The sequence below is a fragment of the Haliotis cracherodii genome, unplaced genomic scaffold, assembly GCF_022045235.1.
Source record: "Haliotis cracherodii isolate W230 unplaced genomic scaffold, xgHalCrac1.p SCAF_13, whole genome shotgun sequence".
In the NCBI taxonomy this organism is placed as follows: domain Eukaryota; kingdom Metazoa; phylum Mollusca; class Gastropoda; order Lepetellida; family Haliotidae; genus Haliotis; species Haliotis cracherodii.
Window position 1 is genome coordinate 24,367,132 of NW_027266268.1, and position 27,466 is coordinate 24,394,597.

Consider the following 27,466-nt stretch of genomic DNA (forward strand, 5'->3'; position numbering starts at 1 on the left):
TTATATTCCACGACATGCACCAGCTGTGAAGCTAAGGATTGCTTGACCGCCTGGCCCGAGAGTACAGGTCAAAGGTGAGGATACACCGTCCACATTGAACCAGAACTTGACAGTTTCGTAGGCAGCTCCTGTGAGACTGATGGTGATGTCGTCTGCAACGTTGATGTCCGTCACTCTCTGCGGCGACATCGGCACCCATTTGTCCAGCTCACCCTGGATCAGCACTTGTTTGCTGTAGAGAGAGAAAGTCAGATCAAAAGAAATACCTGAGTATTTTCGGAACTGTTTGAGTGACAACCATTGTTTAACGTCAGGAATATTCCTCCGATGATATCACGGAACTGTTTGAGAGACAACCATTGTTTAACGTCAGGAATATTCCTCCTATGATATCACGGAATTATGTAAGAGACAACCGTTGTTTAACGTCAGGAATATTCCTCCGATGATATCACGGAACTGTTTGAGAGACAACCATTGTTTAACGTCAGGAATATTCCTCCTATGATATCACGGAATTATGTAAGAGACAACCGTTGTTTAACGTCAGGAATATTCCTCCTATGATATCAACGGAACTGTTTGAGAGACAACCATTGTTGATATCAAGGAGGTGTTTGAGTGATTCCTGTAGTTTAAGGTCAGGAATATTCCGGCTATGATATCACGGAACTGTTTGAGTGATTTCTGTAGTTTAACGTCAGCAATATTCTGGCTATGATATCACGGAACTGTTTGAGAGACAACCATTGTTTAACGTCAGGAATATTCCTCCTATGATATCACGGAATTATGTAAGAGACAACCGTTGTTTAACGTCAGGAATATTCCTCCGATGATATCACGGAACTGTTTGAGAGACAACCATTGTTTAACGTCAGGAATATTCCTCCTATGATATCACGGAATTATGTAAGAGACAACCGTTGTTTAACGTCAGGAATATTCCTCCTATGATATCAACGGAACTGTTTGAGAGACAACCATTGTTGATATCAAGGAGGTGTTTGAGTGATTCCTGTAGTTTAAGGTCAGGAATATTCCGGCTATGATATCACGGAACTGTTTGAGTGATTTCTGTAGTTTAACGTCAGCAATATTCTGGCTATGATATCACGGAACTGTTTGAGAGACAACCATTGTTTAACGTCAGAAATATTCCTCCGATGATATCACGGAACTGTTTGAGTGACAACCATTGTTTAACGTCAGGAATATTCCTCCGATGATATCACGGAACTGTTTGAGAGACAACCATTGTTTAACGTCAGGAATATTCCTCCTATGATATCACGGAATTATGTAAGAGACAACCGTTGTTTAACGTCAGGAATATTCCTCCTATGATATCAACGGAACTGTTTGAGAGACAACCATTGTTGATATCAAGGAGGTGTTTGAGTGATTCCTGTAGTTTAAGGTCAGGAATATTCCGGCTATGATATCACGGAACTGTTTGAGTGATTTCTGTAGTTTAACGTCAGCAATATTCTGGCTATGATATCACGGAACTGTTTGAGAGACAACCATTGTTTAACGTCAGCAATACTCTGGCTATGATATCACGGAGTTGTTTGTGTGAGCAATGTTGCTTAACGTCATCAATATGCCTCTCGGGCTTCATGAAGCTATTGGGATGTGTAATGTTGTTTAACGCGAGCAATATCCTGTCGTAACACACGTACCCATTGATCTTCAGTACCGGGGATACATAGAAGAGATGAAATTCCTTACAGGTGCAGCCACTCATAGTCAGGGGCTGGGGATCAGTCAGAGGATGGATCTTGTTGGGATCATTGGCCGGGAATACCATCGAGTAGGGAAACTGCAAGTATGACACTGACAATGTTCGATCCTAAAGGGGCACTACAATCCTGGCAAGGTTATTTCAGTCGTGCAACACCACTCTTGTTGTCTGCTAGCTCACATCTGATTATGTTTAACAATCTGACAGTGAATGATCAGCCTTTTAACACGGAGACAGTGTCTCAGTTGCATACAAGGCACTATCGGCAACGTCCAGACTGAAATGCGCAACGGACCGTACCGTATGGTCCATCTTCAAATGTTATCATTTGGATTCAACAGGTACACGTAATAATATCCGAAGTTGACTTCACTTCACTTTATTCAGTACTTGATGGCCACGGGCATTTTTGTACAGACTAAATAGAATTTAGTTGCAATCAGTATAAGATATAATACATCTCTTTGTTTTTTTAAACAAAAGCAGTTTTAACATAATTGCATATTATTAATGTTGGAGTATTTGTGTTCTTTCAGCATTGGCATAAAACAAGTACTTTGCTGTATTCATATTGATAATAGGGTCTTGCGATGACAACTTCAGAATATTTGGAAAGATGTAAAATTGAGATTCTATGTAACTTTGCTTTAGATGGCTATAAGCTGGACAAATTAACAAAAAGTGATATTCATTTTCGATATGGTTTAAGTTATAATAGAAGAAGAAGTCTTTATTTGTACCAAGGCCACTGGCCCATATACAATACATACATTTGAAATAGTGTGGTACATGAAAAAAGGTATTGTCAGGTACAAATTTACAGGTTTACAGACTTTTCATAATTACGTCTTCTTTCATAGCTGTAATACAGGTATTTACATAGTTTTCCAAGTAATTGTTTACACGAAGATGACAGTAGCGTTTTAAATTTATGCATATTTGGATTATTGCAAAATGTTGTTGGTAAATACAGATGTCTAATATCGTTGTAATATTCACATTCTAAAGTAAAATGATATTCATTCTCTATACTTGTTTCACATATGGGGCAGAGTCGTAAACGTAAGTCAATATCAGCCCATCTACCTTCGTTTACCTTAAGTCTTAGTAGCCCGGCTCTAAGCCTTATCAAAACATTTCGATATTTTATTTCAGTAATAATGGAAAGGTATTTTTCTGGTTCCAGGAGACTTTTAAATTCTTTATACAGAATGTACCTAGAACTAGCCTTGATAGTACTATTCCATGATTGGTAAAACATATTTATCAAAACGTTTTTAAAACTATTCATGAATGATGGTTTGTCGCCAACAGCTTGACTGAGCCAAACTACTCCGAATCCGTGAGAAAATAATATGGAACGAATAGAAGAAGCATAGTTATGACGACCACACTTGTCGTTATATACAAGCATATTATAAGATTTTCTTGGTATCCTATCTTCGTCTATTTCAATCAGTTTTAGCCAATACTTTACAGAACGACACATAGCATTTACATGTAGTGGGTACCGACCGCATTCCCCATACACAATAGCATTTGGGGTTTGCAAACCAACGTTAAGAAACTTCTTACAAGCCATTATATGCACTTGTTCTATTTTTTCAAATCTGTCTACACCCCATATTTCCGCACCATATAAAAGAATAGGTTGAATCTGAGTATCAAATATTTTAAAGAAAACTGAAGTGTCAACAAAACCAATCTTCCGTAAATTGCGAAATATTTCCATTAAAGCTCGTTTACCCCTTGATGCTAGATCTGAAACACATTGGTTCATCTTTGATGTATATGAGAATACAAACCCAAGATATCTATAGGAGTTGGCGGTTGAAATACGTTTGCCTTTATAGAACCATTTCTCATGAACAGATAACCGCCCTCCTCGTCTAAATACAACAACACTCGTTTTATCTAAATTAACCGTTAATCCATGTGAATCTGCAAAGTTATCAAGAATATTAAGTTGGTTCTGTAAACCAGTTACTGTGTCAGAGACAAGAATAACATCGTCGGCAAACAATAATAATAATATTTCAAACAAGTCAGGAAATAATTGTACGCCGTGTTTCCCATGTGATGAAACATCATTTGACAGTTCATTGATGAAAAAGGAAAATAATAGAGGGCTTAATATACAGCCTTGTTTAACTCCGTTAGGACAATCAAAATATTCTGTATAAATGTTATCATTACATCTCACACACGCTTTCACGGAGGCATAGATTCCCTTAAGTGCTCTCATCATCTTTCCACCCAAGCCTGCATCGTGCAGACACTCCCATAGTTTAAGATGATTTACTGAATCAAAGGCTTTTTTAAAATCCACAAAAGCAACGTATAATTTCCCTTTTCTTTTCGATAAACATTTGTTAACAATTGCATTCAACGTGAATATGTGGTCAGCAGGAGAATATCCCTGTCTAAAGCCTGCTTGTGTCTCAGGTAATTTACTTCTTATATTAGCCCAGTTTGTAAGTCTAGAGTTTAAGACACTAGTGTAAACCTTACTAATTGTACACAATAGAGATATCCCTCTAAAGTTATCCGGATTATTTTTGTTACCTTTCTTATGTAGTGGAAGGATAATAGCTTTCGTCCAGTTCTGAGGGAATAATCCAGAATCAAATAACTTATTGAACAAATTTCGTAGGAAAGGAGTTATTACATTTTCACAACATTTTAACATTTCAATGGCCACGTCATCAACACCAGGGGATTTGCCATTCTTTAAACGATTTATAGCCTTGTGGATTTCTGAGTCGGTAATCGGCGACTCCAAAATACACTGGTCAATCTCATCAAGTATAAAATCTTCATCACATTGACATTCGACTTCAGCATGTAATACATCTGTACACTGAAAAACGTTTGTAAAATGATCAAACCAGCACTCTTTACTTATGTTATTCTTTGTTTCCCTACGACCTGATATACTCCGTAACTCTTTCCAAAATGTGGTTGAATCAGATAGAGATAGCTTTAGTTTTGTTCGTGTCATAAATTGATAGTTTGATTTTGCTGTTCTGCAAACATGTTTATACTTGTTTCTCATTTTACAAAAGATTAACTTATTTTCGTTAGATTTCTTCTCTTTGAATTTCCTCATGTATCGCCTTGCTTCCCGTTTTGCTCGTCTGCATTCACTATTATAAAAACCCGTATTTCGGGGTGAACTTTTAACACAAGGTACCTTCATACAGTCAGCGGCACAAAGAACAACATTAACAAATTTTTCGAGGGCAAGATTGAAATCAAAAGTTAAAAGATCGATGAGCTCGTTGAAGGATGGACATAGATTTGTTATACTTCCTATAAACACATCACGCTTACGAGGGTTCCATTTATATTTGTGTGTTTTGGTGGAAAGATAATCATCACTTGTAGATACTTTAGGGAGAAATATGTCCAAATGTAGACATACAGGCATATGTTTTGACTCAACTCTTGTATCCACAAACATGGATTGACAACAATTGTGAACATTAACTGAACCTATAAAATAATCAATTACGCTACATCCTTGATCTGCTATGTAAGTGAAACTACCCTCTTTGTCTCCAGTTGTCCTGCCGTTGAAGATATATAAATCATGAGTGAAACACAGTTCCAGTAGCTTACGACCAAAAGCGTTTACAAAACTATCACATGACTGTCTCTTTTCTACTGGAACGGGTGGTTCATCGGGGAATGCTGCATTGTTGAGGCCAGGTTTAATTAGTGTCTCTGGTGGGTTGTTTCCCCCGCCTACACGGGCATTCAGGTCCCCACAGATGATGACCTCACAGTCTAAGTCACTATGCTCAATCAACCACTGGTCAACCAATTCAATTGCGGTTGCCTTTTCAGCTGCAACGTAGAATGTTGAGCCGATGGGTGGAACATACATTCCAAATAATAACAGGTTTTTGCCAAGAGTTGAGAAATTATCAAATTTAATGCATACGACATTGTGTATATCTAATTCAATCTGTTGGCAGTGCAGGTCTATACGGGTCTTAACCAACAACGTTACACCGCCTGACAGTCTACCAGCCTTAGCTAGCCTATGAGCTTTTGCAATATATGTGTCATAAGCTGACAGCTGAGGTATGGATAATGCATAGTCAATAAATGTTTCAACTAGACATATAATTTCGAAGCCTTTTATGTAATCTAAAAAGTCTAGATCGTCTATTTTGGAAAGAAAACCTTCAATATTCCATGTAACTATTTTGAGGTTTGATATGGAAATGGAATGTTCTGCACCTGATAATTCAGAAGTGATGGTAGGGGCCGGGCCGTATCCCTAGCTACTGTCCACGGTAGCACTGTGCTCGGAAATGCTGTTGGGGGCGGAGTGGACAGCTCTTAGAGGTTGGGCATTCCGGGAAGCAGGAACAGTAGTGGTTGGTTTAGCATGTACATATCTCCGTGTCGATTCGTGTCTGGATGTGTTGTCATGGGTACCAGGTTTTGTGACCAGTCTACCATTTTTGTAGTACGCATCTAGGCCTTTGTCCCTCAGATCAGCTAGAGTCTGTCTCTGGTGCTTAGTTAGGTCGTTAGCAACGCCTATAGCAACAATCCTCAAGGTATGTCTGTGCTTCAGTACTATAATCTTCTCCTCCGTCAGAGAAAACTTAGCAATGAGAGGGCGGGGTTTATTGGGTTGCGGCTGTTTGACCCCTATCCGATGCGCCCGTATAATATCGGTGCGTTGCCAATCCTTTGTCTTCACATGCTCATTGAGCATAGTAATAACTTTATCCTTGCACATTTCGAAGGTCTCATCAGCTTCTTCAGGCACGCCATAAAATACTACGTTGTCCCGACGACTGAAGTCCTCTAACCTGTCGATATCAGAGTCTTGACTAGATACCTTGTCTTCAAGTTGTTCAACTTTCTGATAGAGTGCATCTATATCACTGTAGATAGTCTCCTGTTCAAGTCCAACCCTTTCTACCTCTGAGCGCACTTCTGAAAGTGAGTTCTCAAGTGATGAACACTTGCTGCTAAGGTCGGTTAGTTGTGATTTAATTACACTCATCTCGGTAAACAGAGACTGTCGGAAATCCCGTAGTTCTGCGAGGATATCTGATTTTATCTCAGTCTTTACATTGTTCAAATCTTCCATAGTAACAGGCCCTGGGTTGGTCTCAACATCACCAGAGAGTAGTATATGGAGTCTCGTTACATATCCTGCGATGCGGAGACCGTCACAGTTGAATAATGAAGTCGCAAAACATGGCCGACATGCATGACTTGTCACAGGGATAAACATAGTGACGTCACATACACTTTCGTGTTCATGTGGTAAATAACGATGAAGATCCTCAACGGCGTAAGAGAGAACTTGTTTGTTAGCTAGCAGAATTGCCGACAGCATGAGGTGGAGTGTAAGCAAGACCATGCAGACTGATACACGCAGGGGTGTATCAGAGCACGACGTGTGAGGTGTGTACTCAGCGTCCATTGCGATATGTCTCACCTGTCGGGTCCCTGGAGGGTGGGTAAACTGCCCGATCCTGGCTCTATAAGTCGCAAGATCGATCATCTTCTCTTCTCCAATCTTTCTAGGTATACCAATCTACTTCATGTACCAACTTTGCGTTTTGGAAACAATTTGGTGATCAGTTATTTCATAATTATTTCATCTGCTCCAACGAATGCCAGCCAGCCAGATTCAGGGGAGATAAGCAAATTACAAACTTTACATTTTCTAAATTCACGAGGAATATTATAATGTCGTCCATGTTCAATTTCTAAATTGTGAGAACTAAGCCTTAAACGAGTCAATGTTGTTCCGAACTTATTTACAGTAATACTACTCAAACAGTTCAGGCATAAAATGGATGTTTTAAACTGTGTGTGATAAGCCATTTTGGGGCTTCCAGATAAATCACTTTGCCAAACCTAAATAAAGTTGTCTTTTAACTGTTGACGTAACACATTTAAAAATACGGTTTTATTACCACATGTTTGAAAGAACCAGACATCACCAAATCCTAATCTAAAAATAACAGTTTTAAGTTTCGTTACCCAATTTACGTGGCAACATATTATAACATTTTTTGGGTAAACGGGATTCCGGCATATTGAAAAAAGACAGCCAATAATATTTGACACATTTCAAAACTGCAAGCGGCTGAATAGAGTATCTATCACACTCGCCTAACACCCCATTATTTGAAGTTAATAACTTTACATTTAAAAGACGCTTACAGGCATAAATTGAACTTTTTCTAGTGGTTCTATGTCACTGAACCCCGAAATTTCGGCGTATAATAGTATTGGTGTTATCTTTGCATCAAAAAATTTGAAGTAAAAGTGAGGCGAGTATGGTTTCAAGGAATGTATACTACTTAAAAGGACCATGAACACGTTCCTGCCTGAACTGCAATACTTAAAGCTTTCGACCACAGTAATCTATTGTTTAAATGCAAGCCAAGATAACGGTATCCAGTAACTACTTCAACCGCATTTCCATCACAATACCATTCTTCATAACGTGATAAACCTCCCCCATTTTAAAAAGACAGCTATTTTTTTTCGATAGATTCACTGACATTTCCCATTTACAACAGTAATTTTGCAAGATATTTAAGTTGACATACTGTATATATTAAGAATAGCTGTAGTTCAAGCTGTATTTTGACCAGGTAAAATCAAGTCACAATGACTCCCCAACCTCCATTTCAGTGCGCTCTGAAAATAATCAAGGGATACTGAGCTGAAATCTGAGAAAAACAGTGTCCGTATGAGATACTTTTCTTCCATTCTCAGAACAAAAGCAGAAATGCTGATAATGTTTATTGGAATCCTTACCCCTTGGAATCCAGCCATGCATGGTGTCATGGTGTAGCTTCCCTGTAGCTCAGCGGCAAGGATGATGCCGTACTTGTTCTTGCCCCCAAAATCTGAATACGTGGACCACACCTCCCCGTCTGGACCCTCAAAGTCTGGCCAAGCCCACTGGAAAAAAAAGCTTTGCGCATGAGACAATATAAAGTGCATTTCTTACCATTTCCAAAAGTTAAAAAATATATTTTAGTAAAACGAATTTCTCTGGATATTACCGATCCGAGGTAAATTGTCTGGAATTATCGAATTTCGGTGCGACTTAGTGCGACTTACAATGAGCCAATTCCAAGGCGCCCAATAACAATGACAGACCTTGATTCCGTCACATCAGTGGTACTTGGAGCAGTGAGATCTCTGATGCAAAATAACATGACATCAAGTCTAAATGAGACTTATCAGCACATAAGCGTTCAAACATTGAGCCTGCAATTAACTGACTTTTAGAAGTAGAACGGCATCAGTGGTATCAAACTATAAATTAAGTTGGATTAATATTTAACTCCACTGTGTGCAGGAGCCTTTCAGATCTAGCTAACAGGGCAAATCAAATTTTGCCTGGGGTCACAAAAACATCAACAAAATTGGTTTAACATTGCCTTCAGGCACTTTCAAAATAGGTGAGACACATATTCAACATATCCTCATTTAGAGCTCCGAAGTATGGGGTTTCCAGCTATTTCATGAACTAGATTAAATCCATCCTTAAACATGTACAAAACATTAAATTGGGGTTAACCTACTCTAAATGCAACAACTGTACGTAACCAAACGTATTCGAGCAATTAACTGTATTAATAATGATGCTTGACGATCAAAGTCCTGCAAAAGCTTACAACATGTTACTTTGCTTGGACAATAGTGGCTGTCAGACCTGGACCTCTAAAATTCGCTCATTGATATGCACGGTTATGTAATGCAGATGGCGACCAGAGTGAGTGAGTATGGTTTTACGCCGCTTTTAGCAATATTCCAGCAATATCACGGCGAGAAATGGGCTTCACACATTGTACCCATGTCGGGAATCGAACCCGGGTCTTCGGCGTGACGAGCGAACGCTTTAACCACCAGGCTACCCGACCGCCCCTGGCGACCAGAGAAAAATGTTTTCACCCAATCATATGTTTGATGGTGGATATAAATGAAACAAACAAGAAAGGCTATTCGATGGTGATACAGGTATCATGGGTGTGTTTTGGACCTGAAGTTTGCAGTGTTTCGACTGTTTTCACCCTTGTATCGTTGGTCAAATACAAGTTTCAAACGTATTCTTTCTTTTGCCTGGCAGTTTATTTTTTAAACTTGGAGAGCTACACAAAACAACACATAAATGTAAATGTTTAGAGAGAAAATAAACTTTTGTAGGAACCAGGGACATAAACTGAAGAGCAAATCTATGACATCTTTGAAAATCAATAAATATTCTAGTTCGGCACAAATTTACAACATTTCAAACATGGTAGGCGTCATTTGGTTGCAAATTCAATTCTTACCCCAGTTTTCAATGAAGCAATTTATATTTACACATTACACAGCCACAGATTTCTTTGTACAAAATGTTGTAGGAATGGGTGATGGTTAGATAGATATAATCATATTTAATAACAGTTCTTCAATTTTCAATTTCATACAAAGCACCTCTGTATATTTTATGTAGCCCTTCAGTTTATTTAACAGTTATGAATGAAGAGGAGTTTCGCAATATACTAAAACAGTTCACTGTCGGTCTTCTTAGATTAATGTTAAAATGAAAGTAGATGGTTCGCAAGTGCTTTTTTTCTTGAGATTATGTCCAATTTGTAAATATGAAAAAGAGGATCAATATAATTTTGTTATTCTTAGTCCTGCGTAAAACGAAATAAGGATACGGTATATTCCAAGTATGTCAAAAGTTAAACAGATTATTATCTGTAAATAGTGATTTAATAACAAGGTATTCTAGATAGTTATATAATGTGTACAACACACGGTGTCAGTTTGTAAAAATGTCAGGTGATTGTACATGCTGACATTACCCAAATGTACACTTGTATATGGGCGGGAGGCCTTCATACAATAAATATTCCTTGACTTTTTACTTTGAGTCATGCCCTTTGTATGTGTAGACGCTCTAATAGATACGGCCGGCAAAGTGAGGTTTCCGGTCTAAAGGGGTTTCAGTGTATATAGTATAAGGAGGTACCTTGCGTATCATGTTATCGATGGCCGTCACAGGTCGTGATGGTTTTAAGATGAGGCCGTCAGCATTAACACATCTGTTGACAAAAGTAAGAGAAGAAGCAATGCATATGAGTACTGATAATTTGTTTAGTTCATCTTGACAAAACATTTTGTCTCATCAAAAGGTTTGTTTTCACTGAAGCCAGAAATACATTTCGTGATAACTGTCAACAATATGCATGATTATTAACAACACATTGATGATTATTATCTACATACACAACGATGATTGTGAACATATTTTATGTGTTGTCACGCAATTTGGTAATATACCTCACGTTGACTGTCAACATGGTATATTTATTGTCAGCAAACTTAATGCTTAAAGAACAACAATTCACGAGGATTTTCAAAAAACTCAATGCTTACTATCAATATACTTCACGATCATTGTCAACATAATTCATAAAGGTTTTCAACATACTTAATGCTTATAATCCACATACTCAATGATTATATTGTCAACATATGTAATGCTTATTGTCAAAATACTTCACGAGAATTCTTAACATATTTAATGCTTATGATCAAAATAATTCGTAATGATTTAAATATTTTTGAAAAAATATTTCACAATGATTTTAAAACTCATACTTCACGAGGATTGTCAACCTTCTTTAATGCTTATTATCCACATACGTCACTACATAATTAATTCTTACTGTCGACATACTACATACCTATTATTAACGTACTTTATACTAAGTGTTAAAATATTTAGTGATGATTGTCAACATACTTAATGGTAATTGTTACATCCTTCACGGTGATTCTTAACACATTTAATTAAATTTGTCAATATACCGCGTACAAGTTGCCAACCTTAATGCTATTTCTCAAACTACTTCAAGAGGATTGTCAACATACTTGATCCTTTTTTCGACATGCGGCATACTAATTGTCAACTTTCTTTTATGGTGATTGTTACAATACTTCACGACAATTGTCAATATACTTCATAGGTACTGGTGCTAATTGTTACATCTTTCACGGTGATTCTTTACATACTTAATGAATTTTGTCAACGTACTGCATAATAATTGCTCACCTCTAAAACTACTTCAAGAGGATTGTCATCATACTTCACAGTAATTATTAGCATACATCATTAGTACTACCAACATAGTTAATGCTTATTGTCACAATACTTCACTAGGAATCGCAACATGTTTACTGCTTAAGATTAACATACTTCACAATAATTGCCAACATACTTACTGATTATTGTCAAAACATTTAATGTTTACTGTCAACATACCTCGTGATGATTCTCAACACACTTCATGATGATTGTCAACATACAGCATAAGTATTGCCAACCTTAATGATATTTTGCCAAAACTACTTTACAATGATTGTCAACATAATAAATGTCAGCTACTTCACGAAATTGTCTACCTACTTCGTGATGATTTTCAACCTATTTCGTGATGATTGGCAACCTACTTCGTGATGATTGGCAACCTACTTCGTGATGATTGGCAACCTACTTCGTGATGATTGGCAACCTACTTCGTGATGATTGGCAACCTAATTCGTGATGATTGGCAACCTACTTCGTGATGATTGGCAACCTACTTCGTGATGATTGGCAACCTACTTCGTGATGATTGGCAACCTACTTCGTGATGATTGGCAACCTACTTCGTGATGATTGGCAACCTAATTCGTGATGATTGGCAACCTACTTCATGACGAGCGTCTTGTTCGTGCCCCCAACCATGTCACTGATTCCTACTGGACCCGTACTCAGGGTTGCCACCAGAGCGTTCAGGGACGTGCACGGCTCCGTTTTATTGCCTAAATAGATGTCAAACAAAGACGTCAAACAAATCTTTATTTATCAAGCAGAGAATACATTATGTGTTTAACATAATACAACCACTATGAAAATTACAAAACCATGACACCAAACCCATAACAGTTGCATGATAAAGATGAAGTTTTGCAAACCATTGCTGTATATCGACCCTGTTTCTCTACATACCGTATTTACTTCCGGGTTGAACGCCGGTTGTCCAAAAGTTGTCCTTGGAAGGTGCAATACCGAGGGCATAGGCAAATATTGACGAGATCCCCAGCTTCCAGTTGGCGGTGCCCGGTATATAATCGCCACTAACGCGGGCCTGGAACAAACATTACCCATAAATAATTGGCTGAAATTGGCGATGGGTCGTTATATATTATATCACTTAACTCAGCAAATTGTAAAAAGAAACTTAAATACTTCATATCCCTCATAGTAAGGGGTATATTGTTTGGTTACTTAGGCCACAGGAAAACATTCTTGTTTCTAACCACTTTTCAGAAATAAGTAACGGTAGATCGATTTTTTTTCATTTTTTATTCAACCCGAATTCGCAAATGGATAAATAGAAAATATGATATAGAGGAGAAAGTAGGATTATGTGGCCTTATCGAAAAATAAGTTAAGTCACGAACGCCACTACTGGTCGTCATGACGGGTTACATAAAAAGTGCAACTTCGGAATAGAATCTTGACCGAATAGTGCATGTAGAAATGCATCGATGCTTTGGTGATTAGAAATATGGCAAATTACACTTTTGAGTTCATATTAGGCCGACCGGTGAAGATCCAGGGTAGAACAGATCTTCAGCAACCCATACATGTGGTAAAAGGCGACTTTGCTTGTCGTAAAAGGCGACTAACGGGATCGGGTGGTCAGGCTCGCTGACTTGGTAGATGCAATCGTGACCCAATTGCGTGGATCGATGCTCATGATGTCAATCACTGGATTGTCTGGTCCATACTCGATTATTTATATACCGCCGACATATAGCTTGAATATTGCTGAGTGTGACGTTAAACAACAAACAAACAAAATCATGTTAGGCCAACTCAAATTGTTTAATTATTTGTTGATTTTATCATTGTTTTCAAAGTAAGGTGCTGGTGGGCGAATGTTTTTTTAATTCAGATGACAACAAATTCCACGTGAACAGACAGGGATCAAACTTAATTATGGATCTTCCAAGCAATGTAATAAAGCGATTTTCTTCTGTTAATGTCGATTTAGAGGTAAATGCCTTCATGCGTCCGCCGAAAACCCAGTTCTGCACACGAGTTCAATGTGTGACGCCAATTTTGTGTTTCTCCCGCCCTGAAACAGGTGGCAATATTGCTCAAGCGGTGTAAAACCATGTCCTCTGACTGTACCTGTGTGACGACTGGTATCTCCAGCGACTGCATCGCGTGACGAGGCAGCGCCATACAGTACTGCACCGTCAGGCCGTTCTTTGCGGCGCCATTCCCCATCTGATGCAGCCATTGTCGGGCCAGGTCGATATCGCTCCACAGTTTACGAACGTGTTCAAATTCAATATCGAGGAAATCCTAGAAAACAATTAAACATATATTTTACATGGTCAGTTAAATACATTTGACAAACAAACAGAACCGTATTTAGCCCATTGTTTACATGGCAAGCCGTGTTTGGTCGTCCCTCGCCCATTAAAAGTGAACTTTCTGACATTTTGTGGTATTTTAATTCATACATTCCAGTTTGTTGTTTCATAATTTGAGAGCTGAGTTAGCTTGAGTTAAGATTATAAGTTCTCGTGACACTATTTCTGTTGCCTTATTTGCTGTGAAGAGTATACACATTAATGTAAAAGAGAGGTCTTGCCTGTTCATAGACTAACAAACCCCATTTCCTTGAATCCGCGAGCAAATCAGTCCAAAATCTCTGAAATGTAATGGAAAACAGTAATGTATGTATTTGGTATAAATAATAAGGCATTTTACTAAATATAAGTTTAAATCAAAGAACACACACATGTAGGTAGTCGAAAATCGGCCGAAAAATAATTCATTTGTTTTCAATCATATCATTGTAGCACTGTCTTGTAAACCAACTAACTCGTTATATAAACGTGTTCTGAATTCATAGCCATAGAAGTTATGAATGATACATTTTCTCCAATTATAATTATTGCAATTATACCAAACAAGAGTCACAATGGCATTGATACCAACAAGCCAAGATTCGCAGATCTGATGGGGATTGAAGGTAGCTAACCTGCGGCCAGAAATAATGATCTTGTGTCGAGTTATCCGAAGTTCGACACAAGCGAAGTGCCATTATTGTATCCGATAAATATTATGTCGGGACCATTTCACTGTAAATCTGCATGGACATGACAACAATAATGCATGTCATAGGCGATTCCGGTTTGGAATAGAATTGGTCCCCAGCAGTCTATGTTTGTTGTGAGGGGCAATCGGGTGGCTCGGTGACTTGGTTCATGGCGTCAGCCTATCTTCCGTCACTGGTTGGTCTGGTCCAGATTCGATGATTTACAGGCCGCCGTCATGTAGCCGGTATATTGATAAACGCGGAGTTAAACCGCAAACACTCATTATTAAAGACACCAGTAAAGCCAGTACCTCTTCCAAGGGCAATGACTTTTCACCATCGATCAGGAAGTCGTACTGCCCTCCGTTAGCCTTTGCATATGTCGTGTTGCTGGACCTATGTAAAATCCAAGGAATCATTAAGTTACAAGCGAGATGAAATGGGATTAACCGTCGCATCCACGTCTAATATATAGTGACCTGCATGCACATGCGGATGTGTGGCTGCTTGTACCTCGAAGGACTTAGCCGGTTTTATGGAGCTAGCCTACTGATATACCATGCCGCAGTTTAACATGGATGCCCCACTGAGACAGTATGCTGACTCTGAGCCAATTCATGATTGTGTTATTCCCTTAATGCTGTGCGCCAGATAGGGTAACAACAAGTATCATCATTTAACGTCTTTGGTCTGATCCGGCCAGGTAATAAACCACCAACCTCCCGAGCTCCGGACAGATGGTCTATCGTACCACACCATGTCTTCAAGAACACGTTTACATGTGTAAACACAAGCAAGCGAATGTTACAAGAGAACTCTCAAAAGCATTTTCAACATTATTAAACCTCGTTGGGAAGAATAAGTCACCAGTACCCCTAGATTGTAAGAGCCGAGGATCATGTGACAAGACTGATGTGTGTCATTGTGCCCCCACTGAGCGGATCGTTGGTCACGTTATAAACCAGCGGTTCCAAAATATACACTCGATTATTGTCGATAATATGTTTAGCTGACTTTTAAATCGTGCTTGTTATCCGAGATCCAGATCGAGGACATGGCCGCAAGATCTGGGTCAAGGTCAAGGGACTATACTTTCCAATATTTGGAAATTAGCGAGTGATAATATATTTATACATTACTTCAAAGGTTGTTGGTTGGTTGGTTTGTTGTTTAACGCCGCACTCAGCAATATTCCAGCTATATGAAGGTGGTCTGTAAATAATCGAGTCTGGACCAGACAATCCAGTGACTGATATCATAAGCATCGATCCATGCAATTGGGATCGATGACCGTGCATCAACCAAGTCAGCGAGCCTGACCACCCGATCCCGTTAGTCGCCTTTTACGACAAGCATAGTCGCCTTTTACGGCAAGCATGGGTTGCTGAAGACCTATTCTACCCCGGATCTTCACGGGTCTACTTCAAAGGACTTTCTAATAGTCTCTATATGCATCAGAGGGAATGGGTGCCCCTGTCATCTAAGGCGCGGCAATTCGCTGTACAGAGTTGCGTCCCTTGAAACCTATGATCGTGTGTTCGAATCCTGGATCGCCGATGAAGTTTCTTGTCAGCACCATAACCGTGATAATGCTGTTCAAAGCGGCATGAAACTCAACTCAACCCTGTGGTGCAACAGTACTGTATACATGATGCTGGGTGCCGTTTCACGAAAGCCTGTTAGCGCTACGACCTCCTAACCGCCATATCAGACGCTGACTTAGGATGTCGTAAGCTAGTTACAAGTGCCCCTAACCTATCGTAGGTGAGGAGGTTGTTTACAGTGGGGTAAAGTTAGGAGGTCCTTGTGAAATATTTAAGAAGTGTTTTACGGCGTGGTTTAGGAGGTCGTAGCGCTAAGAAGTTTTCGTGAAACGGCACCCTGTTCTGTAAAACATAATCCCAGCTTACCAGAACATGCTGTGGGCAATGACAGGAAGCTCCGTCTTGTTATACAGCCACCTTGTGTCACATGAGGAAGGGGTATAAGATTAGTAACATAGTTATACAACGTTCTAACATCAACCATTATGCATTATGAGCACCTTGTGTTATATAAGGAAGGGGTATAAGATTAGTAACATAGTTATACAAAGTTCTAACATCAACCATTATGTATATGCTAACAAAGGCCCTAAATGGGGTTATAATTAATAAATAATAGAATCTACGTATCACGTTATGTAATATGTATTATGAGCACCTAGGTCACACTTGGAAGGGGTATTAGACTAACAACATTGATATACAAAGTTCAACCATTGTGTATCTGCTGACAAAGGCACTTAATGGGTTGATTATGAATAATGATAATAATAATAATAGAATCTACGTATCACGTTATGTTATGTATCATGAACACCTTGTGTCACAAGAGAAAGGGGTATTATATTAATAACATTTAATTTGATTAAAATAATATTCCTAACATCAACCATTACGCAGATGTTGACAAAGGCACCTAATGGGTGGATGATGAATAATGACAAAAATAATTATAAAATCTACGTATTACTTAATATTATGTATTATGAACAACTGAACATCTTACTGCATTCCATTGGGAAAGACGCTTGGTTGAGCTGCCCATGTGATAACACCATGGTTACTGTCGTCATAGTACCACCACTCGTCGTACTGGAAGTACCTACCAAATAGAGATAGTCAATGAAAGAGAACAACCAGGCTAGATTATCCACCGAAACAGGTTCCATTTGGCGTAGGGGGACACGGGTGGCCCAGTCATCTAACGCGCCGCGATTCGCTGTGCAGAGTTGCGTCCCTTGGGCACGCCAGAAACCTATGATTGTGGGTTCGAATCTCGGTTCGCTCCGATTATGCTTCTAGGTTTGTCAGCACCATACCAGTGCTCGTGGGTTTCACCGAAGTGGTAAACGTCTGAGACCTGCATCACTTCGGGCTTTCCTCCCACATTAAGCTGACAAGCTGTGATATAACTGGAATACTGTTAAAAGCGGCGTTAAACCCAACTCACTCACTCACTCACTCCATCCAGCACAACACAACTACATGGTTACTGTCCCAGTAGTACCACCGCTCGTCGTACTGAATGTACCTAGTAACACCACAACATAGTTATTGACGAAATTTGAAGTCTTACAAATATTGTTACATGAATTTCATAACATTCTCGGACAATATTTAACATTAACATATTTTTTGCCAACCGACATCAATAGTATAATGATCATATAATCAAAGATTTGATGGATTTGATTTGACAAAACTACGCCTCAGGTTTGTATCTTTGCCATTTAGATCACCAGGCTGTTCCGTTGCATGCAGAAAGAAAACGCAATGGACAATTCATGCATGGGAGTTGACAAAATGTCAATGACCATAGTGAATGATAGTACAAACCTGACGGGTACCCCCAGCTGTTTAATGTAGCTCGTGACATCCAGCACCGTATCCTGGTAGTTCTTCCCCTCCTCCGGGTGGTTGTAATAATATGCACCTGAACAAAAAACGTATTTCTCGTGTAAATTCAAGGTGATGTAGAATAAGGTCATTGTTGGGCACACTGGAAATGTCATTTTTTCAGTTGTGGTTAACATTATAATGATTGCATAACGCAATGTATAAATATATAAAATATACTACTCAAGAGAAATTAAGGATCAAAGCATTTTTGCAGATAAATATAAGCTAACGAGCTTAAATGGCGACGACTAATGACAAAATAATTCTTTGTTGACTCAAGAACAGAAAACACAAAATAAAAAGACTTCTGATTAGACACTAGTTTAATTACCTTGATGAAAAATGTAATGTGACCCCAAAACGATGTTCACACAAGTCACATAAGTAGGAACCATGAGCATTCACATATTCTTGACAACGTTTGGCGCATGCTGTTCATCAGGCGTTTGAAATAACGTTCAGGGATCGCAAGCCATTCTGCGACTATTCGCTGAGCCAGTTGCTGGAGGTTGAGGACAGGGACGTGATCGAACTCGCCTCCCTAGTTCATTCCACGCATGCTCAATGGGTGACATCGGGTGTATATGCAGCCAATCCATGTGCTGAACGCTCTGCTGCTGCAGGAAGTCGGTCACCGGCCTGACACGATGAGGTCTTGAGTTGTCGTCCTGGAACCCAGTTCCTGGTCTAATCCGCAGAAGTGGCATTACCAGAGGTTGAACGCTGACCAGGCAAATTACAGCCGACGACGTACAGAGGGGTTCTGCGGCTCATGGATATCCCCGCCCACGCCATCACACTTCCTCCTCCCAATGTAGACGTAGAGCAACATTAACATCAACAAACCTCTCTCCTTGAGGACGATAAGCATGAGCCCGGCCATTATTGAACTGGAGAGCGAAACGTGACTGATCTGTGAAGATTCTCTGCCCACTGACCATTGTTCCACCGGGTAGGACGTCTGCCTTGACGGTTGTTTACTCTATGATTGATAACGGTGAACCCAAGATTCGTCCATGATTACAAATTTCTCAACACAGCTGGGATTGCTTCAAAATCCCTCGCGAGAGAATGAGAATGTTATAATGATGTCATAATGTCATACTTTCAAGTTAACAGTGTTTCTGTCATGCTGATTGGCTGAACTGGTAGTCACCTGATCTGATATTTGGTGTTCACATGCATGTGAACGGACAGGAAAGTTCGCGATCTCAATGTGAACAACTTTTTGAGAAATTGATCGTGCAAACTTTCGCCAGAACTACATTCCGGAGTTTTAAGTGACCCCGTCGGTTTCTACGGCGTCCTGTTCAATCGACTCCAGGCAATTCCACTTCGTCTGAAACGGTTTGTGATTATCAAAACAAAATAACCTAACACCTTCTCAAATCAGACAGATTCCCAACTTCCTAGTTCCATGGGAGGGTTCATGCCACGGCATATTTAATTAACGGCCCTCCAAAGTGCAGCAAAATATGCTCCGTTTTTTGTCTGGTCATTGGAAATATAGTAGACCATGTTGACACCCTCAGCATCCCAAAACCTTTACAGCATGCTTGTTGGTGAAACCCATGAAGATCCGGGGTAGAATTGGTCTTCAGCAACCATAAAAAGGCGACGATGCTTGTCGTAAGAGGTGACTAACGGGATCGGGTGGTCAGGCTCGCTGACTTGGTTGATGCATGTCGTCATATCCCATTTGCGTGTATCGATGCTCGTGATGTCAGTCACTGGATTGTTTGATCTAGACTCGATAATTTACAGACCGCCGTCATATAGCTGGAATATTGCTGAGTGCGGCGTTAAACACCAAACAATCAATCACTTGATGTTGGTGACGTCAAATGCTTCCACTGTTTTATTGTTGTTTGAACCCAGGTTTCATCCATAGGAACAAATCATTGCAAGAACCTTTAGGGATCAGCATCAAACAGAGCTTGGTTATCACGAGATCTGTAGTGCCAGGTGCTCTTGTTATCAGATGTCAGAAGCTGGATCACAACGAGCTGATACTTTCTTCATTGCCAAAGTTTCTGTGCACTCTCCCACAGGAAAGGTCGGTCAGTTGCCAGTCGGCCATCGCCATATCGGGATTCTCTGGATCATTTCTGATCTTCCTGGCGTGACAGGCCTTCAGGGTTCTCCCTGTGTTCTCGCTGTCGCACTTAAAAACTGCGGCCAACCTATTAATGTTTGCACAGAAAGGGTCATCCTTCCCTAGTCGTGTACTCTTCATTGATGCCAAAGGTCTCATACCGCCCTGCCTATATTACTGACTTGTCGCAGCGAAACCTTTTGCTCATCTCATTCAAGTGTCTGTGGATATACCTCTGTGACATCTCGTAGTGTCCAAAACAAATATTTCATTATTACGCAATTCCTTCCAATCGTTTTACCTTTTAACCCGTTAAAGTGTCACTCTATCTATAAGGTCACCCAGATCACACATAATGAGAACAATAATACGACGTGGAAACCTTGCTGTTTTTAAGCGCTGATTCTAAGTATATGTCTAATCATTTACAATGAAATAACGTGTTCATTCCATTCAAGGTCTCTGTTTTAGAACTATTTAGCTGGCGGACAAAAGATCATAATCGACCAGTGGAATCCTCGACCACCGGAATCTTCCACGAGAAAGCAGTATCGCACATTGTAAGTTGGCCTGAGACATGTGTGTTCGTTATAATTTAAAATGAAAATTAAAATTAAAATCTTGAAATCTCTATATATACTCACCATTGTCGGTCCAGTACCCCAAGTAGTTGACAATGAAGTCCGATTTGACATACTGGTCCGTCCGACCGTACCATTTTTGTAAAATTTGACCCCAGCTCACAAAAGCCTGCAAGTAGATCGTCATCAATCATATGATATAAAAGGAAAAACGTTCTTAACCGTACAATCATATTTTGCAAGTAAAAACGTAGTATTCAAACGCATTAATACTAGTAATTATGCGAAGGAAAGTCGATTTCATAAGGTCATAGACATGGACATGAGTCTACTTAGGGATGGGTCATGTATTATAGGACGTGGTTTTTGATGCACGCATGGACTGACAATAATTACTCTCCTTAATGGATGACCCTCCCATTTCCTTGTACATTGTTTACATGACTGAGTGTCCAGCAATATCAATGGGCTTCACACCCATGTCGGGAATAGAACCCGGGTCTTCGGCGTGACGAGCTAACGCTTTAACAACTAGGCTACCCGACCGCCCCTGACACTCCCTGAAAAGACAAACTTCATATTTTATTCTAAAATGTCATATAAATTCGAGGACCCTACTCAAATTTGTGTATTATTTTTTATGACTCTCACCTAGGGCTATCATATTTTTGGTGACCCTCTCTGATTCCCCTCTAATACATAACCGTGCATTAACTAACTGAATTGTTAGTTACACCTACTTTGCAGTTACGGAACTTCTTTTTTACTTTAATTTGCCTTATATGAGAGAACAATTGTACGAAAAACGTGTGTCCCCAGCGGGGGAAGTGGAAAAAAATCCTTTGGAATTAAGATGATATATTTACTAACATCAAGACGTATAGATTATTCGTTTATGAACGGGTTTATTTAGGAGATAGGGGGGCTTATTGTGATTTGATACCTCTGATTGACCAATCAAAATCGAGTATTTTCCAAATTCATGATACATTGCGTGTTATTCGGTCCTCGTACATGTACTTGGTAGCTTTTCGTTAAATGTTTTACTTGCTGAGGTTCTTTGAAAGTTGGTAACGGTTTGAATAGGTAAGAAGTTTCGGACTATAACCATTTCAACGATTAGACACCAGGTCCTCATGCACTGACCAAATAAAGATTATAGTTTACTATTTTTTATCTATTTTAGACAAACTACGAATTTGAACAATTTGGGCATACAAACGCTCATGTCTCTCTTTTATTTTTATTTTTTTCGGGGGGGGGGGGGACTATCTTTGATAGTTGTTTAGCTGTCAGTGTAAACATGTAGTCGCACGTGCCGAATTAAATTGTGTATACAATCTTCGAGGTACAAAATAGGGACATACAACTCCGACGTTCATACAGTTTGACCCTCATTCTATGAAGGCTCCTACTCACGCAAAGTGATATTCATGTCAAGTGCAAAACAAGGGCAAGTTCACTTCCTTCCCTTGTACAATGAAACGTCTTTAATTCGCACGCCTATTACTCGAGACCCGTGAAGATCCGGGGTAGAATATGTCTTCAGCAATCCATTCTTGCCGCACAAGGCGACGATGCTTGTAAAAGGCGACTAACGGGATCGGGTGGTCAGGCTCGCTGACTTGGTTGATACACGTCATCGATCCCAATTGCGTGGATCGATGCTCATGATGTCAATCACTATATTGTCTGGTCCAGACTCGATTAGTTTACAGACCGCCGTCATATAGCTAGAATTTTGCTGAGTGCGACGTTAAACAACAAACAAACAAACAAACAAACAAACAGAACTTAGAACTCGACGTGTCATTTTAGATGATGTAACGTTGAACTCCCTACAACATTATGTCTGGCGAGAGATATGGAGAGATACAAAAATCCCTATCAAAAGTGGAGTAGCTTATTATAAAATGGGTAGGTTTCTCGTCATTAGATAACGGTATTGAGAAAATCCGTGGAAAACTCAAATGCCAAATAACGTTGCAGAGTACAGCTATATTTAAATGGGTCACATTCTGTACGTGAATCTGTTTCGTCGGGTAATCGAGATGGTTATTATTTGACGATGACGTTTTATATTTTAACATTGAGAGTTCATTGGTTTACATACGTTCATACACACAAGTGAATGTCAGCTCTAAAATTCGTCACATTCTGAAGTACGTGTACCTTGTTAATGCCTTGGTTGCCACAGAAAAGAATAAAACTGTTTTCTACATCTACAGGGACATTCTCCACTCCCCCCATCGTCCCCCAGTAGACGTTGTCACCGCCGGTGCTTGCGTCCTGGCGCCATATTGATGACGACATAAACTGACTTGCAGGGGAGACAATCAGCGTATTTGCTGTCTTCACTCGATCAAATAGTGCCAGAGGGCCGCCTCTAACTCCGTCCATGATATTAAATGATGACGGACCCCATCTGGAAGTGAAATATGCAAAAATGGAAATATAAGATAGTGTACCATGAAATTTTTAAAATACTCGATTATGATTGACACATCAGAGGTTTCAAATCACAATTGGAACAGCTGTTTTTGAGGCCGTATCCTATAAAATAACCTTTGCAATCCTTGTCGGTAGACATTTTGAAATAATGACAGGTACAATTATAGGTTACAAAATGCAGAGTTGCTGTTACCACAATAAGTATTTGTGGATAGGAATTTATGTAGATACACTCTCTCAAAAACGAAACGCAACCCCAGTCTGAAAATGTGAGAAATCCCTAAGAAGAAAATATTGATTGTAAATACAGTTTTTCTGATATGCACTTATACCATGTACACTGTTTATTAACGTAAGCGCCAAAACACACCAATTTTCGTGCACAAGGGCATTTTATTGTTACTTTTATCATAGTGAGCAAAATTTTCACGTGGCCCATGCCAAAATGCTCATGCACGTGCAATTTATGGAAAGAGCAGTAGAAGTATGGGTTCATAAAAGCACGTGTTGATAAGCGATTCACTCTATCATTTTCACCGAAAGACAAGGTTGAATATGCCACGGTTGAGTGCTGCAGATGGAAATATCGCCATTGGTCGTATTGAGGCCGGACAAAGCTTTGGAAACGTTGCCCGGCACCTCAATATTCATAAAACAACGATTTCCCGACTTTGAAGCCAATACACCTAGTTTCATGCAACTGAAGATCGCCCCAGAAGTGGTAGGCCAAGGGTTAGCACACCACCTCAGGATCGATTCATCCGGGTCACCCACCTACGTAATCGGCTAGCCACACCTACCGTCACTGCAACAAAGGTGCCAGGTTTGAGAAGAGTGTCCGCACAAACAATTAGGAACCGTCTACGAGAGGCCGGTCTACGTGCAAGAAGACCACTTATTGGACCTGGTTTACGCGACGAACATCGACGCCAACGACTCAGGTGGTGCACCAACGTTCGGACATGGACCCTCAGAAACTGGAGGCGCGTCTGGTTTGGTGACGAATCACGTTTTCTCTTACAACGCCGTGACGGAAGACAGCATGTCTATAGAAGAGGAAACTAACGTTTTGCCCCGAAATGTGTTCGACAGGTCGACAGATATGGTGGAGGGAGCGTCATGGTGTGGGGAGCCATGTCTTACAACTAAAGATCAGCCTTGGTGATCATTTGTGGCAATTTGACAGACCAGCGTTATATCAATGACGTTTTACAGGCTCATCTTCTGCCGATTATCGACCAACAGAGGGAGCTCTATCAACACGACAACGCCCGGCCGCACACTGCTCATGCAACAGTGAATTTTCTTCAGAATTCTAACGTCAACGTGTTACCATGGCCCTCCCGATCACCAGACATCAACCCAATCGAACATCTTTGGGATTATCTGGACCGACGAGTACGTGCACGTACACCGCCGCCGCAGACGTTGGATGCACCAGCCGTTGCACTGCAGGAGGAGAAGAGAGCAATCCCTCAGGAAAGAATCCGGCGTCTAATCCGTTCTGTTCCTAGGAGGTGTAATGCTGTGATCGCAGCTCGTGGCGCTCATACGAGGTACTGAGAAAGACGCCCCCTTGCGTCAAGTCAATCTTAGTGAGAGAACTGTCGAAGTCTGTACTACAACCATGCCAAATATCATATTGTTGTCTTCAATAACAAATGTGTTATAATAACTTGAATATTAAGATAAACATCTTGAAAATATAGGGGTTGCGTTTCTTTTTTGAGAGAGTGTATTTTTTGGAACATCAGGGATAATCATAAGATAATATAGAAAAGTGGTAGGTTTTATAGTTTACTCCATTCGGATAATGCAATGGCTTCTCAAATTGTGTTAACAATACATGGTGATTAACAGCAAAAGTGACCTGCAAAACTATTTGGAACATTCTCACATAAGGAAATCCTTACCATATCTTGTCAGCACTTAAAAAGTACAATATTATCCGATACTTACTGTCCAATATGTAGATGGGTTTGCCCAAACATATTTCCGGCATAATTTAGGTACCCCAAGGGAGGAGTAGACGCTTGAATTTCGAATCCGGGAAAACCAGATATAGTGTAGTTACTGTTGGTGGCGGTGTTGTTGGCTCCGTTGGTGTAACGCTGTCGTGGTTGATGAAAACATGAAGACAAATGGTAAGTGTACGAATGTTGTTTAACGCCGCACTCATCAATATTACTGCTTCTTGAAAAGAATAAAAGGTCTGTAAATAACCGAGTCTACACCAAAATATCCAGTGACTGACGTCATGAGCATCAGTCTGCGCAATTGGGATACGATGACATGCATCAACCACGTCCGCGAGTCTCACCACCCGAACCGTTAGTCGCCTCTTACGACAACCATAGTTTGGTCACCTAGCCAAACTCGGATTTTCACAAAAACGTCTCCATTCAAATGCAGAAATATGCATGGTTGATGGTATGCTCAAATACTTTTGTTCCGATTTTAAAAATGCCCACTATGCTTGGAAAGTTCCGAACGGATCCCCAATGACGTCACCAGGCGGTTTACGTTTGCCATAAGAAGACGGGCACTGTCTTGCGTGAATGGTGAAGTTTGTTTTTGGCAGGAACAGCTTTATCATATCACATCCGATGTGAGCTGAAAATGTTTTGTTTCTGATTTATAAAGATGAGTCAGTGTACTTCAGCAAGTTTACTTACTGTATATAACGTCCTGGTGACAAGGAGTACAATTAGTCTCTTCAGCTATGTGTTTTTACCTGTTTGAAGCCGACATAGAGCTGGAATAAACAACAAACAAACAAACCTGTTTGAAGAGCATGAACGGTATGGCGGGATTGTTGTAGGTGAAGATGCTTTTATCCGGTGTGTACTGTACAAAGCTGGCCTCGATCTGACTGGACCCTGCCTGGTACAGGAAGCTGTTGGACTGCCATTGCCCAATAAAGTCCACACCACTGGACAGAGTGTTCTTGACCAGCATCAGAGACCCATCAGCTGTGGTGAAGACTTTGCCGTCAGATCTGAAAAAGATGGGAGCGCTCTTCAGCCACACGTCTCCCTGGACAACGACGTTGTAGGTGCCGTCGCTGTTGACGTTCACGTCAAAATCCTGTATTCCCTCAGTGCATAGTGTCACTGCTGAAATGACAATCGTGCATATATTTTATGTATCTTCGACGACAGAAACTTGTCTTAAGGACGTACTTTTCCTTTTGTTACTTTCTTAAGGGGATCAACAACAACATACACATATTTTTGGGGTGATATTGAGGCCAAATATTTCTTTCCGGGTATTTCCAAAGCTTTGGGTCTTCATCAACCCATGCTTGTCGTAAGAGGCGACTGACGGGACCGGGTGGTCAGGCTCGCTGACTTGATTGATGCATGTTATCGTTATTGCGCTGATCGATGTCCAAGTTGTCAATCACTGGATTGTCTGGTCCAGACTCGATTATTTACAGACCGCCGCCAAATAGCTGGAATATTGCGTTAAACAACAAAGATTATGGAACGGACACTAAAACCAAATGAGGAACCTGCGATTCATGCCACATCATGATGGCAACAATAGTGCGTCTTAATTGAGATAAACCCTGTATTAAGAGACAACTAAAACATAAAGAAGAAACAGGTCTCACTTTCGCAAGAACGTTCCTGAAATATAAGACTAGAGAGCAGCCAAGGGAGATTACTCTAAGTGACAGGACCGATGTGGTTGAGGGGACGTGATACGGAGGAATTCGAAGGGTGTCGTAGTGCTCTGGCCTCCAATCTGTGATAGTTGCATCGAGGGATCAAGATTGCCTATACGTATAACTTCAAGTTATCATTTAAATTCCACAAATTGTCATGCGGAATAAGTCACAGAAATGATCTAATTGATAGTCAACCCAGAACGAGCAAGCACTTACTGACACAGAAGCACAAACACAGGACCCCACACACCCGGTCCTTGGTAAACATCTTGAAACGCTGTTGATTCACCAACATCCGCGATGCTCAATGGGCGCTGGA

At 40.2% G+C, this 27,466-nt stretch overlaps 1 protein-coding gene across 1 annotated transcript; it reads right to left on the reverse strand.

Annotated features, from left to right (window-relative positions):
* LOC139459104 (uncharacterized) lies at positions 1 to 27,466 on the reverse strand. Its single transcript, XM_071240549.1, has 17 exons — positions 27,364 to 27,466; positions 26,256 to 26,590; positions 25,434 to 25,585; positions 23,196 to 23,448; positions 21,087 to 21,192; positions 18,285 to 18,381; positions 17,455 to 17,550; positions 16,815 to 16,865; positions 15,216 to 15,300; positions 14,455 to 14,514; positions 13,986 to 14,162; positions 12,795 to 12,933; positions 12,496 to 12,607; positions 10,770 to 10,842; positions 8,555 to 8,701; positions 1,686 to 1,825; positions 1 to 232 (listed from the first exon to the last, which is right to left on the reverse strand). The coding sequence occupies exons 1-17, from the start codon at positions 27,440 to 27,442 to the stop codon at positions 1 to 3; spliced, it is 2,334 nt and encodes a 777-aa protein (XP_071096650.1). The 5' UTR covers positions 27,443 to 27,466.